At 43.0% G+C, this 16,710-nt stretch overlaps 1 protein-coding gene across 1 annotated transcript in view; it reads left to right on the forward strand.

The window, feature by feature from the left end:
• Positions 1–16,710, forward strand: part of LOC147605181 (SNARE-interacting protein KEULE-like) — a 61,932-nt gene that overhangs the window by 29,754 nt on the left and 15,468 nt on the right. The window contains exons 5-12 of the mRNA XM_086793754.1: positions 3,201–3,251; positions 3,407–3,503; positions 3,647–3,679; positions 3,862–3,990; positions 7,372–7,569; positions 7,668–7,751; positions 7,852–7,947; positions 8,048–8,124. Of these exons, the coding sequence (XP_086649880.1) occupies positions 3,201–3,251; positions 3,407–3,503; positions 3,647–3,679; positions 3,862–3,990; positions 7,372–7,569; positions 7,668–7,751; positions 7,852–7,947; positions 8,048–8,124 (765 nt within the window). The remainder of the gene's footprint in view (positions 1–3,200; positions 3,252–3,406; positions 3,504–3,646; positions 3,680–3,861; positions 3,991–7,371; positions 7,570–7,667; positions 7,752–7,851; positions 7,948–8,047; positions 8,125–16,710) is intronic.

Here is a 16,710-nt window from a genome sequence, read left to right on the forward strand (position 1 = left end):
AGTACATGTAGGCTGCGATCGCCAAGATGATGCGCCACCACACCACCTTGGGAATCCGCCACCCTTCACCTTTTTATAAAGATGCGATTCGCTTTCTCCAAAAAGCCAAAAGCAGATAGCAAAAACGCATACTTCCATAAAAATAATATTTTAAATTTTATAAACTTTAAAATCCTCTTTTGTCCCTTTCACACTTGGGTTGGCCACACGTATGGGTTTCCTGATGCCTTTCACATTGTCCATCCTATGCCCGTGCCCACTTGCTCGTTGTCCTTTTCATATCCAAACTGATGCCTTTCACATTGTCCATCCTATGCACGTGCCCACCTGCTCGTTGTCCAGAGAAAAACACAAGGTCGTAAGAGAGGGAGAGAGAGAGAGAGAGAGCTGAACGGTGGCAAGTTTTGTAGCCTGTGAGATTTCGCTGTCGATGAGCAGCGACGGTCGAAGGCTTCTAGAATCGAATTTCGCAAATTCGCAGGCGGCAGAATTCCCAGGTGGCGTGCGTTACTTTCGCTTGCGTTGAGCCTTAGTTTATATAGGGTAAAGTTTGCCTAAGTCGGCTGAGGTGGCGGCCTTCGTTTTTTTTTGGGGGCCAATTTTTTAAATAAAAAAACCGCCACGTATTGTATGGATTAGTACGGTATTGTTCCGTACTGTACATAAAAATGTACCTGATGGAACAGTACGTACGTACGGATGCAACTATGGCTTGAAGTTTAGGCCGGCCCTCGCCTTGGTGACCGAAACCTCACCAAGTACCCAAAGGCTAGGCCGGCCCTTGTAGAGGTGACCCTAGGAGAAATGAGATGGGCACCCGCCAAGTGGCGAGAAGGGATGCAGAAGTCGGGGTCAGCAAGGGGATGTCGGTCCCGTTGCTCAGCACATGGCAAATCGATCTTTAAAAGAGGGTCCTAAGCCGCGCATAGGAGCCTTAGAGAAGATCCATCTAATACTGGCATCCAAGGCCCCCCTCCGAGTGGGAAGCCGCAAAGAGATACAGCTAATTGAGAGGTCCTTCCAAGGGATGATCGTCTGGCTGGAGACCGAGCGCAATCAACTTGAACAAGAGGGCTCTCCTCTGTACTGCTTGATCAATCAAATCAAGCCCTCTCGCTGCCCAGGCCCCCCCGGTCCAAACTCAAGGCTGTATGAGCACGTGCCAAGCCACCTTCATCCGTGCAGTGTCCATCACCATGCGACTGCAAAAATTTTTGGATCAATCCCTGGATCTGTCCAATGCATGATTGGTGAAAAGCCCAGCGAGAGGTAATGTATCACATTGTGGCCAACAGAACCTGGTTGGCCATCACCACGCTCCCTGCCAGTGATAGTGTAGGTTTGCTCCCGTAAAGGAGCTTCCTCTGGATGCTCAAATGGAGAGGGGCAATCTGTAGGTCTGCGGAAATATCAAGGCCCATTTGGCAGCCCAGTAGCGTACTGCTGGACCTGGTGGAACAAATAAGAACTTTTTATGTAATAGGGTAATACTCTGTGAAAGTGCGACCTTTAAGTAGGAATTTTACGTGCCTTTCTATAGTTTTCTCTTTCCTCTGTTTGAAATGTTTCATAAAAGTTTTGTTATACATTTCCCAAATTTGGCTCTGAACATTTAGAATTATAGAGCATACACAAAATACATTAAACGACAAGCAAATGTGGAGAAAGGGGGATAAATAGGGCAGCCTGGGAAAAAATCCTAAATTTCAAAAATCTGAATTTTCTTAAAAATTCAGGTCAAATCAGCCAAAATTGATGCTACTATCCTTGCAATTAGGGTCCATAAGCCCCAAGAACGCCTGTACGGGCAGTTTTAACTTTTGGTGCAAAAATCAGCATGCTCAGGTGAGTGATGCTGGATGAGCTGGCATGATTTTTTTTGATTCTCTCTCTGAAAAAATGGGAAAGAAAATGTTTGAAATGTGAAGCCCTTACTTAAAAAAGAAAGAAGGAGGGGGGGGGGGGTGTGATATTTCAAATGTATTGCACGCTTCAGCTTGTACGAAACATGTTTCATTGACTACGCTTTCTCCAAGCTGCCGATGTAAATCAGATTTCTGTTTTTTTTTTCTGATATGTGCCAGCTGTCATTATATGGCTGAGTCTGCTTTTCACCTCTGGACAGGTGCATCATGATTGCTTTGCTTTGTCAGTGTAATTTTGATTAGCTAGCACCTCTTGCATGAAGGGATGTGGTGGCATGTGCTCCATGCTATTGGTGCTGAAGTTGATGGTGTGAAGCTTTGCGAGTAGACTATAATACTTTTAACTTTGCACTGGCATAAGTTTCTTGAAGGAAAACAACAGCAAAGTGGGGAATGCAATCAAGTATGATAAACATAAGTATGCATAATGTACCAAAGGAAGGGACCTTGTAACTCGTACTCCCACGTTTTTCACTTGTAGGGGGACAGCACTAAGATAGTTGAAGTCATTATAAGCTATGAGGTTATTTGACATGGTGCTCCACATCATCCAGCTACCAAAAAAACAGACTCATAAGTTATAAGGTCATGCAAAACTTGAACTTGTGTTGCAAGCATTAAATAGCTTGAGATTTCCTAGAAAAAAGGTTGCAATTCCATTGCTTTGAGGCGGACTTGTCCCTTTATTCATTGGTTGCCTTGCCCTTTCCATCATTGTTGTCAGCTGCCATACTGGTTCCTGCCCCTGCTCCTATGACTGGTGAATGATGCATCCCCTTTAACGCACAACCCATGCCATGCTCACGGGGGGTATAATTTTTATAGAAAAAGTACCATGCTCAGGCTTCACTGTGTGGCCATTTCCCCTCTCTTTTTGGGGTTCTCTAGTATTAGCCCATTATGTCTACACACATGAAGAATGCATGGGGATCGGATGTATTTATTGCCTTTAACCACCCTAGCAACAAGAGAGGGGGCAGCCTTATCTTCAATCCCGTCAATCCAGTTTCGTGTTATCGTGAGTTGTGATTGAGTGCAGTTTTCCCATTTATGATTATAATGGCATTCATTAGCTGTGTTCAGAAAGGTATTCTCAAAGTTAATAACTTAAACATGTACATTTCATGGACATCTGCTATGTTCACCTTGATGCGACCTCCAACCATGTGCTCTTTGTTGGAATCTAATACTAGTGTGCTGGAAGGATTGCAGACATATAGCTTGCTTAGAATAGTCTTTAAAACTGACCATGTGAATTTGTGCCAACTCCTGTAGTGTACAGAAGCTCAAGATGGACTTGTCCGGAAAGACTCCTCTGTACAAAAAGTAAGGTTACTCGTTATACATGCTCAATCTCCTCAAGTAATAAGAAGTTCATGTTTTTTACTATTGAGGGTTTGAGACTTGAATATTCCATTTACAGAAAGATTGAGCTGCTTATAGTAACTAAACTCTCTTGTCTGGTGTATCCTTTGCTTCAGGGCCCATGTGTTCTTTAGCTCTCCATTAGCTCTGGATTTACTGCAAAGCATCAAAAGTGACGGGTCTGTTTTCTCTCGAATTGCTCACCTCAAAGAGGTACACTTTTATGCCTAAGCAGCTACGAGTTTTCTTGCTATTTTATGCAATTGAGTTTTACAAACTTTTTAAGAACTAGAGGAGATGAATTTTAGAATTCTTCAATTTATAAGAAACTTATTGATGGGAATGGATTTATGCAGGTGAATTTGGAGTACCTCACAATCGATTCACAGGTGAGATACGTGCACCCACTCAGCTCTATAGTTACAATATGTAAAAGCATAGAGATGCTAGGAGAACTTAGGAGGTAACAGGATGATGTTGGATTGAGCTGTTTTGCCAACCTGGTTCATGGTTATTGTTGCCGCCAAAGTTCAATATTTAGGGGGAGTGATAGTAAATTACATCTTTGCAGGCATTTTCAACTGATAATGGGAGAGCTTTGGAGCAATTATTTGGAGAGCACAGCGAGGGTAGTCGTGACTATGATTCTTGTCTTGATACAATTGCCACACGACTTGGCACTGTCTTTGCATCACTTAAGGTTTGTGGAAAAGATTATTAGATTCTTGTTCACATTAAGCGTTCACGAGATATATTCAGTTTAACAAGCACTGAGTATGTAGAAAAAATAGCACATTTGGGCATTCAATTGTTGCAGTAAAGTCCTCGTGTTGGGGGAAAGTAATGGGACACTTGTGCTTATGCATATGAAACAGGAAAGGAAAATTTGAATCTGAAAAATCTTTGTTTGTGATGGTACATTGGCCCTTGTGAAGTCAAAAAAGCATCACACTGCAAATTTTGTCCTTTATTAATGGGAATGATAGACAAATGCCAAAATGGGAAAATGGGTATGACGAAATGAAAATATATTCGACTTTGTTGTTGGGGGACCATGTGCAAGCTTCAGGCTCTCTCTTGGAGAATTTTAGTTTCATTCCAGAACTCATGATAACCCTTTCTACTCATTGTTGATGGGTCATTAAGGCTCGCCTACTTCTACTTCTCAAACTTCATACGTGGACCATTTTTCCAACAACTCACAAGGACGTTTTAGTTGAAATAACATTTAAATAATGTGCATCATTTTATTTTTCAGAAGGCCCAAATGTACTTGATGTTGCGGTGTAATGTTATGTTAAAGTCCGTAAGATTCTCTTCTTCAGAATTTTCTAATTAAAATGCAACATACGTGCTAACAGCAGTACAGTTAAACAATGATTAATGCCAAGAAAAAACACAGATTAAAACTAATCAAGACAGGAGAGAAGACCATAGGATTAATGCCAAGAAAAGCATGGATTAACACTAATCAAGAAAGCAAATGCATAGGAGAGAAGACCATAGACCTAAACTACTGTATTTTGCAATGAATAAGTTTATGCAATGGCAAACGTAGATCTGAATCGTGCATGCTGTGCAAACTTAACTGCATGGATACCAGAAGGTTGTACTATTGATTCTGCTGTCCTCTTGAGAAAATGCTTAAAGAATTGCAATCGGGTGACCCAGATTTCGTGTTGTTGGGTTGAAAGACGTATCTCCAGAAACTGCCCCTGAACGCCAAGAATGACCTTTGAACTCCTTTATATAGGGATCACATCAAGTTGTATCCAGTTTGGTTATCCATTTTCAGGTCATAAAACATCCTCCAAAATGCCATAGACAGTTATACTGTGCCCAACTTGTGTCCCAACCATTGGGCCATGTCTTGGGCTCCTATTGGGCTATCAAAACTGCTTGTCCCTTATCTTGCCTAATGGCGGCTGCAATTAAGACCCATGTCCATGTGGCACTCACACATGTGATGCACATGACATGACCTCTTGCTAAACTTGGAGCACTAGGATACATGATGCACCTTTGCTCCATGCTTCTTTGCTCCTCGGGTCTAGTCTCAAAATTCTGCATTAACTCTGCCCATTGTGCCTTCCTTCCCATCAATTCAGGTATATCACATAAATACTCCATGACTCATGATCGGTCAAGACAACAATGTCTCCAAATTTTCAATGCATGTATATCATCATAAAGCTCTTTCTCCCAAGTATGATACCTCACCGGTGCATCATCAAGCTTCTTGCTTTCAAAAGCCACAAGTTTTCCCTTGTGGAATAAGGCATCACCTATCGCGTAATCACTAGCATCAGTCTCATCCACAAATGGTTAACTAGAATCCGGCAAGGCCAAATTGGTGAATCCCTCACCTTCAATGATGAAGAACATACGCAAACCTTGTCTCGTGCTCGCGTGCCTCTTGGTTTAGGGTGCTCCAATACCAAATGTTAGGGGTTTGCGTGGTCCAACCCAACGCGAGATCTCCTAAACACAAGCTAAATCCATGATTAGTCCTAACTAGGTGTAGTGGGCTAAAGCTCACCACCCAACCATAGGTCTCCCACTCATATAGTGGATCCTATAGCTATAAATAGCCATAACATATGGGGTTATCAATATATAAGGGGTCACTTGAGTTTTGACCATAGACTAAAGACTTTTGCCTGCATCACATCAATGCAACAGTAAGTGTTGATATGGCATGTTGACATGACATGATGATGTGGCATGCTGGCCAGAGGCATGGCATGTTCTGTATCAGCCCAATGCTTCTTATTGGATGACGACAAGTTCATAGCATGACTGAGAGTAATTAGGCATTATCTCTAACACCCTCACTTTATGTCTAATACTCAAACACTGTGAGCACATGACATGATCATCATCGGTAGAGCAAGCTCTTCCCCATAAAGCCATAGCTAAAAGCATAATCTTATTAGGAACATGCATCACTGGTTGTACAATTGTTTCAGAGCTAATTTCATAGCAGCATAATGATATGTTTACACAATAACACAAGACGTGAAAGGTGATTTTCCCCTTTCAGATGGTCCATGATGACAAGGAAATTATTGAGGGACTTCCATGTGTCAAAAACACACCTTCCTTTGAGGCTCCTCACAGTGGCTGGATGTTTCTCCCTACAGGTCTTCTCGTTCCTGGGTTCTAGTCAACCCATCATGGCTGTGGCCAGCATAAACGCGAAGACCTTTGAGGAAGGAGAAACGTCCAGACACTGTCAGGGGCCACAGCCATGCTGGGTTGACTAGAACTAGCAGTGATGGGCGCTGGGCAGATAGCACAGGAAACTTGGGTGCTGCCTGGGGGCAGTGGACAGGTCCAATCAGCCAGCAGCAGGGTGAAGAGCAGACAGTTTGGGCACGTATGGGGAGCATATTTTCCCTTGAGGATGGACATGTCCAATTAGCCAGCAGCGGGGTGAAGAGCAGACAGTTTGGGCAAGTATGGGGAGCATATGTGGGCAGCAGGCAGGAACAAGGTAGGCAAAGTTTTAATGCTCAGCCGTAGTAGTTGTAAAAATGTGGACAATTTTATGAGTAAAAAGGAAGCGTTCGACCTGGAGCCTGACCAGCCTCAAAGCAGCCAACTTGCAAGCTTGGGGCCAATAAGAAGCATTCCCCACTTTCTAAAAGAAGTTTCATCATTGCCAAGGAGACAATGATCCTCTCTCCACAGTTTTAGAGCAGCCTGTGACTAAGCCCAGAACTGCAAAGCAGCCAGCATTCTAGCAGAGGTCTTCTGAGACTTGGGTTGTTCCTTGGGATTTGTAGGAGATCATTTAACAGTATTTGCCATTGCCCACTGTAGCGTAAATACAGTATTTTTGGTTTGTACAAGTGTTGTCTCTAAAGTCTCTCGTACCATCTGCTGTGTGTAATTTTGGTGCAGTGTAGAGTGATGGTCCTTTGAGCATGTAGAACGTAAGTGACAGTGTGTGCGGGAAGAACCTTTTTGTTGGGTCTCCTTTTTGAGTTTCATTTCATTATTTGTTTGTTAAGACAGCTTGTGCAGGTCAAATCTGTTTTGCTTTGACTAGTTGAAATGTTCATTGAAATCAATTTAGGAGTTTCCAGTCGTTAGGTATCGGGCTGCCAGATCAGCAGCTGTAGATGCAGCTACTGCAACAACGTTTCGGGATCTTGTACCAACCAAGCTGGCAGCAGCTCTCTGGGATCGTCTTCAAAGATACAAAAGCAAGTTGTCGGATTTTCCAACAACAGAAAGTTGTGAGCTTTTGATTGTTGACCGCTCAATTGACCCGGTGTGTCCTACAAATTTGAGTTGTATTCGCAAATGCATATGGATAAAGTTGAATTATGTGTTGTAGATGAACTACATAACTGTGTGCGTAATTGGCAGATTGCCCCTGTTATACATGAGTGGACTTATGATGCCATGTGCCATGATCTGCTGAATATGGAAGGCAATAAGTATGTGTATGAGGTATTCAATTTTGAACATTCAGTGCTATTTACATCTTTGGAACTTAGTTGTTCTCTAGGATTTTCTCTTTACACTTAGAATTGTGACTCTTCATGCACAGATTACAACAAGTGCTGGCAGGACAGACCGAAAAGAGGTTCTCCTTGAAGAGCACGATCCCGTCTGGGTTGAGTTACGCCATCTCCATATTGCTGCAGTAAGAACTGAAGCTCCTCAAACTGTTGATCTCCAGATAGAGCCAACGTTTTTTTGTGCTTGACAAAGTTAAAGTCAATCGGCAATGTATGGATTTTCAGGTAAATAAGAAGCTTGATGAGAAGATGGTAAATTTGAAGGAAAAGAACAAGGCTGCTCAAATACGACTCGGTTCCAAGTATGGAGCTACATCAATTATTTTTCCTTTTTTGATATGTATTAGTTAGTTATTGTGTGTCTGTGGATGTAGAGTGGTAGGTTTCGAACCAAGGTTCCCAGCCCAAGAGGCGAAACCCTTCACCACCGGGCTATGACTCCATAGACATGCATTTTTCCATTTCTTTTTGAGAAGTAATTATTGTATTATATAATCCTTATCAGTAAGTAAGAAAGAAAAGTTTACTTCAAAAAGGTAACATACTTGTGAAACTGAAGTCATCGGGTCCCCTATTTTAGTCACATAGGCATGGCCGGAGCTGAACATTCTTTCTTGTCCTTCCACAAGCTTGCACCATTTTGTACCATCAGTAGTAGTCTCTGTTCTCACTTATGATGATATCACATCACTTTAGCCACGAATTAGATCTTGCCTACAATGTTAGGCTTTTTACAGAGTAAGGAGAATGAAGGGCATTGTGAAAACGTTGTGGATGAGGTAGCCAACTTACCTCAATAATTTACTCATCCACAATAGAACAACGATCAATATGGGAGGATAAGAATGTTGATTGTGTGGCTTTGGGAATTGTTGAACTGCTTCTAGGCATAGTCACAAGAAACGTTTTGTCGTTTCTTTTCATCTCTATGTACAAAACACAAAGGTTTCGAAATGACACTTGTCAAGTCAAATTTGAAATTTCAACAATTGGGTGTGAAGTCAGATGCGTTTGAGCTTGAAAGTATGCAATTGGGATTTATAATTTAAGGGAAAGTGAGAAATTGAAGAAATTTGTTGGAAATTTCAACAATTGGGTGAGAACGTAGATGTAGTTGAGGCCGAAGTATGAAAATGGGATTTATAAATTGGAAGAAAGTGAGAAATTGAAGAGCTAGTGGAATACAAGGAAATTTCAACAATTAGGATTGACCAAGAAGTCGAATATGGGCAAAACAAATTTCAACAATGGGGTGTGAAATTGAATGTAATTTACCAAGAAATCAAATTTGGGCATTGTTTCACATAGTCGCAAGAAATGTTTTGTCTATTTCATCATTTTATCTTTACAGGTTATTTTATAAAAATTGAGATGGAGAGGAGAAGAAAGTGAAGAGGGGAATAGGAAGACGAGGAGAAGGAAACATTTTTTATTTAAAATATCAAATTTGGGCGAAATTGTGTTTTGTTTTGTTTTGAAACTTTTGTCTGTTTCGTCCGTTTCGTGTTTCGTAGGGACAAAACGGATTTTTATGTGACTATGCTCCTAGCAACATACATCATGACCTTGCTTTGACTAAATCTTAGTCAACAAGGTTCATTGTGGCCATTTTGTGGGAGGAGGCCAATCCAAAATGGACAAACTCATTCTAGGACGATTAATTACAATCGTGTACCTCCCAAAGGAGGAATTCTATTTGTGCTATCAAGGGTAAGGAGGGGGCGCCTACTACAATCTATAAGGCCTTAATCATGTCTAATTTGCATTGGATAATCAAAGGGTTTAGCCTCAACTGAGACCTAAATTTGAAAGGAATTGTGTTGGGGTGCATAGAGGTGCAAATAGTCACTCTTTTTGGGCTAACTTGCACTATGATTCAATGTGCCTTGCTTGGGACTATGATGCTTTAATCCAAGGTTGGTCTTGGAAGTTGTGGTGGTATTCAAATTTTACAGCTTGGCCAAGCTTCCACAGTGGCACATGCATCTGTGGTTTAAGTGTAAGCATTGGTAGTCTTGATTGGGGTGGGAATGAGTAGCACGCATCATATTGTCTTCATGTAAGACAATTGTTATGCTGCAAGCCCATGAGATTTTTCAGAGGTGGTGCTTCAATATTCAAAGTACCTTCAGGTATGTTTCTCAATGGGCTGCTGAGTGGGAAGAAGATGGAAAAGGTAACCCTCATCATCAACGCGTCTTGTAACACCATCCTCTACAGCCATTGGTTAAATGTAGTGACAAGGTTTATGATTCAGATATCATTAGTATGCTGTGCATAGGAAATGGACAACCCCCACAAGCTTTGTGGACCCAATCCATGTTCATTATTGTAGCACAATCACAAAAAGGAATAGGTTGGGGGATCCATGGGAGTATAGGTCGACTTAGTTATATAGAAGATCACACTTATCCTCAAGGCTATGGTTGGTCAAAAAGCCAAACTGGGAGCCAGCACCAAAGTCTGCTTTGACCAAGCATTGGTTTATCACTTGCATCCAAGAAGTGACGATCTGGGTCAATGTTGTGGTTATCTTGACTAAGTTGACATGTAGAATTTCCTTTAGAAGGTTTGGGTCCCACTCTTGAGAATGTTGGTTACCTTGAAACACCTGCTTTTTCATGGTATGAGAATGTAGGCATGAGAACTTAGGGCTAGAGTGCTTGATCTTTATTACTAACTTGGATGTCTTCACGCAAAATATGTAGCTATTCGGCCCTCCAAGCTCTTTTTCACATGATAGAACTCATACCTGGACGCATGGATAGGTTGATGGACACATGGTTATAGGGTTCCTAAAGCTGACACTGGAAAAAGCACCAGTCTTAGTCAAAAAGCAAGAAAAAGCATAATAGTTAAACTATGTTGACTGAAAAGCTGAGGGCACCATTGGAAAGAGGACATCGAATTGGATCAAAAAGCTAAAAGCCATCTTTTCAAAAAGCAGCTCCAGGACCAAAAAGCAAGACCCTAAAGCTACAAAAAGCAAATCAAGAACTTTGGCCATTATTAATAATATTGAAGGAGAAAAAAAAGAAGAAGCAAAGAGATAAAGCAAAAGATGTCAAAAGCAGGCACCCTCATCAAGTATATAAGGAGCTTGTTCTATCTTGCAGATGCATAGAAGTACTCTTGGAGATTTTTAAAGAAGAACTTGTGGAGATTCATCATTATCATCTTTCTCTCCACCACCGAGTAGCGCTCTGCTCCTCCATCTTTTCTGGTAGCCGCTTCTATAAGCATCCATCTCTGCCGTTGCTCTGCCGACTGCGCCACCCTGCAGTGCCTAGCTCCACCTCTGCGCCACCACTACGCCCCCGCCTCTGTGCCACGCTGTGAGTGTCACCATTTGGCCACCCAATTGGTCCACTCGTGCTTTCTTATCATGTATGTACATTGGACTAGTGTCCATGGCAATTGTATATGCCGGGGATTGATGCCACTCATGTGATATTGTGGACTTGGCTTTCCGTTGGGACTTGTGTCTCTGTGTACATGCTCGGAAATGCCTGGTGGATTGGTGTTCCATTGGGTCTGGTACTTTGTGTACTTACTTGGAGTATGTCTATTCTGGTATATTCTCATGAACGGGGATTGTCCATACCAATGTTGCATCGCATAGCATCTTTATGTGCTTGCTTGACCAATGTGTAGTTGCAGGTAAGGGGACGTCCGCCCGCAAACCGTGTGTGAAACTGTCTGTTGACATAGTTATGTGGCATGTGACAGGTGGTAAGTATTGGTCATAAACCTAACCTTAGGAGTTAACACTAATTTATAAGTGAGTGTGTACACACTTCATTATGTTTTGGGTGACCAAAACTCACTTATGAATTATGACCAGCTCGGTGTTCACACACACTGATGTCCTGAGGTGGACAAAACCCAATGTCCACCGTCCAGACCTTATCCCCTTTGTACAAAGGAAGTAACCAGCCATGTGTCCTCTCTAGCTTTCTCCACAAAGCACCTGCCTGCCGTCTACACTGGACAACTCACCACCTCACTCCTCCTCCTCTCTCTAGAGATAGGCGCCTCCTTCATGAGGGCATTTGGGCTGTATTTTCTGCACTTTTCTCCTTCCCAACTCCATATCCAAGCTTGCTAAGGTGTTTCCCAAGCTTCCATGAGTGTTTCCGGGTGCTAATCACTCTCCTACACACTCCCAATGATTGAAATTCAGCAAAACAGTTGTCTTTATTGTTGTAATTTCTGGTCTTTTTGTTGAAAACCTCTAATTTTAGCCCTCCTTTCTCAAGTTGACCCAAGGTTTCCTTTATCCTCTTAAATACTTTTGTCGTGAAGAAATGCGACAAATTGAAGATCTCATCACTCCAAGGACTTCCATTGTGAAGACTTCCGTTGTCATCGACTCTACTTACAATTGGTAAGCTTATGCTTAAATATGGAAGCAAGTAGTAGGAGGGAGGAACAGGATTACAAGATCACATACCCTGTGTAGTGTTCTCTTGTCCTATGTGCTCTCTTGCATATTGTTGCGACCATTTGTTGGTGGAACAATAGAGAGTAGATGGTAGGGAACATGGGCACTTGAGAGGGTAGTGTGAGTTGCAAGTCTACATTGACAACCACTTGTTTGCAATACTGTATTCATATGCATTGGTATGGAAATCTGGTCAGAAATGCCCATGACACTATGTACTTGATTCTCCCAAGATCAATATACTTTATTTGAAGGAGGGGCCGGCCGTTCCGGCTCATTGTGTGTCTCTTGTCAATTCAGCAAATTACTTCTTGTATTGAGCATGTGTCCATCAAATCTTAGTGTATTTAAGTGTATTGATTAGCATTGTGTTCAACCAAGTTACATTGGTATCAGAGCATACGGTTCTCTTTCACTTCTATCATGAGAGATGATCATCGCGAACACTAGCTATCTCTACACTTAGAACATTATGGACAGCCATACAATGAATGTTGGAGATGCTAACACAAGAGGCAGGGACAATGAAATGCATGCCTCCAATGCTTTACAGGATGAGCAAACTCATGTTGTGCACAATAGGAAACATGAATATGTGGGACAGCCGTCCCGTGGCAAAGAGAAGATGCAGGAAGAAGAGTCCATAGTCTTTAGGGCTGAACTTACTCGTATGCAGGCTGTCACACACGGGCACGTGTATACGGAACCAATTCACTACCAAAACAACATACATACATCAACCATTCTTGGCATATACATGATTACCATCATTGTGAAACATTACATGAGCATATACATCCTGCAAACATAAACCAACTTGCACATGACACAGCGCGAGGGAATGAAGTTGGGCCAGCTCCCCCCTGAGGTATCTTTATTACCAACAGAAGTATTTATATGTACAAGATGCGGGTGCCCGGAGAGTACACACTCATCCAGCCGACACTAGATTTATCCAATTGTGAAAACATAGGTTAACACATTACCTGCAACTCCTCGGTCACCAACCAAGGTTGAGTGGTCACCAACCACTCTTGTTGCAACACCCTCGGTCACCAACCAAGGTTGAGCGATCACCAACCGCTGCTGTAGAACACCCTCCGTCACCAACCAGGGTAGAGTGATCACCAACCACTCCTGTACTTTGATAGAGCGGTCACCAACCCTCTAACAAAGTGCTGTTCCAAACCTGCAAAAAGTAACCAGCCATGGTTTTGGCTCACTGGCCACCCACCACAGGTTCCACCAGATCACATCTCCAGGCCTGGTACTTGTCTAGGGACATGTTTGCTCAAGTTTCGTCGCGAGAAACCACTTGCAAACCTGTAAAAACAGCCAATAATGGCCCTTACAACAGTCGGCCAGCTCCTGTAGAGACTCTGCTCACTCCGTCCAAGCCCTATTCTTAGCAGAGAAGCCCAAAAACAGTCCCAACAGCTATGCGCAAGCTTCTGGAACCAAATCGTTCAGCCTGCAGCCCTGTAGATGCAGTCGGCCTGCCCTGTAGAGAGAGAAATAGCAGCCGGCCAGCCCTGGGACCCTTATGCTTCGCATGTATTCCACCTGTAGATCATGCGTATGAGTAAACTTGCTGTTTTTCCTGTCCAAACAGCTCCAAAACAGCCCATGACTTCCAGATGAGTGCTCTATAAGTTAGGGCTTGCCCACTTTGGCCCTCCCACACCCAGAATAGCAACTCGTGGAGCTTTTTGGGAGTGCCCGGGTGCCCATCTCTCATATTTGGCCTTGGTTCATTAAAAATAGTCCACCCTCATGTGAACTCACTTATAAAATTCTAAGTTTGTCCGCCCACACTTTAAGTGAATGTGAACCCTGCACCCAATAAACCTTAGTAACATGAAATAATGAATAAATTAGGTTAAGTGTGCACACTTACCACGTGCAAAACACATAAGGAAACCATATGAGTCCCAAACAGGTGTGCACACGCGTATCCACGGGTTGTCTAGGCGTCCCCAGTGCCCGTGGACATTCACAGGCAAAATGCCAAGCAATGTCCAGGCATCAAAAACAAGTCATCCATGCATGTGTAACTCACATACATATGCTGGTGCACAAACATAGTGGATGAAATCTCCCAACTTACATCTTGTACATTCAACTAGCCCGTTCACAGGCGCCGTCCACACAGGACAAGGTAACCACCCTTCCATGAGTCCAGAGTCACTCACCAGGGTTACCATCCTTCCATGAGTTCATAAATCATGCCAGGAACTCACACCAGGATACTAATCCTTCCATGGAGCCCTTCCACATGTATTCAATCATGACATCATTCCAGACGTCTGTCAGAGAAATGGTGACATAGGCTCTTCTCCATGCACAACAAGAAGAATTGAATCTCTACCGCCGCGAGGGTCGCTTAGTACATGACAGTTTGAAAGCCAAGAAAGCTGAATCTTATATGGATCATGCAATGGCAATGATTGCTCAAGAGTTACACATGCAACTTGGAATCCCCACAGGTGCTTGAACAAGAACTTATGTCTAAGAGGATGAATCTCCATGCTATGGGAGAGGAACAATCGACGACTTCACGCTATGTAGGAATACCTTATATAGCCCATGAAGGACCATAGTTGCATTCCGTACTGGTACGGAATGGTTCAGTTTGTACAGTACGTTCCGTACAACGTACGGAACAGTAGACGTGGACTTTTTGTTTTTGAAGCCCAAACCCGTTGGTTTCGCATCGCTTAGGGTTCTGTACCTTTTTTAAAATCAAATTGCTTCGTGTTTTGGGCCGCCGTCCTATTTCCGTACCTGCGCCGCACCATTTGGTCATTGCCCGTCTGTTTGCGACTCTGCTGTCCAGCTTAGAAGATGCCCACTACCTCTCTCTCTCTTCTAGACAGTCACATGCCTCCATCGCATCAGTCACATGTTTCCGCATAGGTACCCGAGGCTTGCTCTGGTGTCCTCCAGATAGCTAGCACTTGAGGGGCACTCTGGAGTATGGTATGCACTAGTTTCCACTTGTTCTCAGTATATGGGCTCTGCATGGACCGCCTACCCCCCCTTCAATACAGTTTGGACTTCCCTTTTCTCCGGCTATCTCACAAGGATACGAACTGGGTTATCCGGTTAGATCTTCTTAGCCTGTACACACATTGCACATGGATCACACCCCTGGAGCTCCCCCACGAAGATGCACTTTTACAGAGACCACTTCCTCACACTCACTGAGGATGGATTCATCTAGCAGTCGGGCTACTTGAGTGTTCACATGTTCCATGCCATGCGGATTGCGATTGGCCAGATATGGGTTTTTTCCCACTGACTCAGAGTGGAGAGAGGTAGAGCTTGACATTTTGGAGAGTAGTATACCATCTACTCGGAGCTGATGTTGCTCCCATGTTTTTATGTTCTTAGTATTCCATGATGAGTTTCTATGTATCACCCCAGTGAGATAGCTATATTTATGTTTTCTTTCTGTTTTATTTCCCATTCCATGATGAGATATGCCATGGACATTATTGTATCACTTTGGTCTCATAGGCCCATTGGGTCTTTAGTGGACGCTTAATCTCTCTCTCTCTCTCTCTCTCTCTCTCTCTCTCCCCCCCCCCCCGTCTCTCTCTCTCTCTCTCTCTCTCTCTCTCTCTCTCTCTCTATGTCTACTTACTACTTAGTACTTAGAAGTTAGTACTCTCTAGACTCTCTCTCATGAATGATCATTGGTGACACATAGACTCTATTTTCAGCCTATTTTCAGCCCCTTACTACCTAGTACTTAGTACTCTCTAGACTCTCTCTCTCATGAATGATCATTTTCAAGAATGCCCTATATTTTCAATCATTCCCTAAACCCTCTATTTTCAGAAATTACCTTAGACCTCTATTAATTTTGTATTTTTTTTCAATCATTCCCTCTGTTTTCAGAAATTCAGCCCCTTGAACAATCCCTTTTCAATGTATTTTTTCCAATCTTCATTCCCGAATTCCTCTATTTTCAGAAATTCAGCCACTGATGTGGCTTCTAATGTTGATTTTTTAAATTGCAGCTTGTCCAAGATGCCAAAGGCACCAAGTCCTTACTGGGCTGCACACACCATCATACTTAATAGCACATCATCAGCAGGTTCAGGCACTGGTCATTGGAAGTGCCGTTATTGTAACTTGCAGCAGTCTAGCTTGATCACGCGGGTCATCCGCCACATGTCAAAGTTGGGGGGCAAGGGAATTGGTGGGTGCCCAAGTATTCCACAGGAGATGGCTGATGCTATTATAAGGGAGAATCCCAAGGAGTTTCCACATGGCAAAGAGATTCGTAGCACTATCGTTAATGACGATGTGTTGTTGGATCCTTTGCCTGCAGATGCAGCACCTAGAAAGAGGGCTAGGATTTTTGAGGATGAGGAAGTGCCTGCTTCTTTTGCATCTATTGGGCAGCCTTCTACGCAACGCAACATTAATTCCTCCT

This window comes from Cibotium barometz, chromosome 60 (genome assembly GCF_041138505.1).
Source record: "Cibotium barometz isolate CiBa-2024 chromosome 60, ASM4113850v1, whole genome shotgun sequence".
Classification (NCBI taxonomy): Eukaryota; Viridiplantae; Streptophyta; class Polypodiopsida; order Cyatheales; family Cibotiaceae; genus Cibotium; species Cibotium barometz.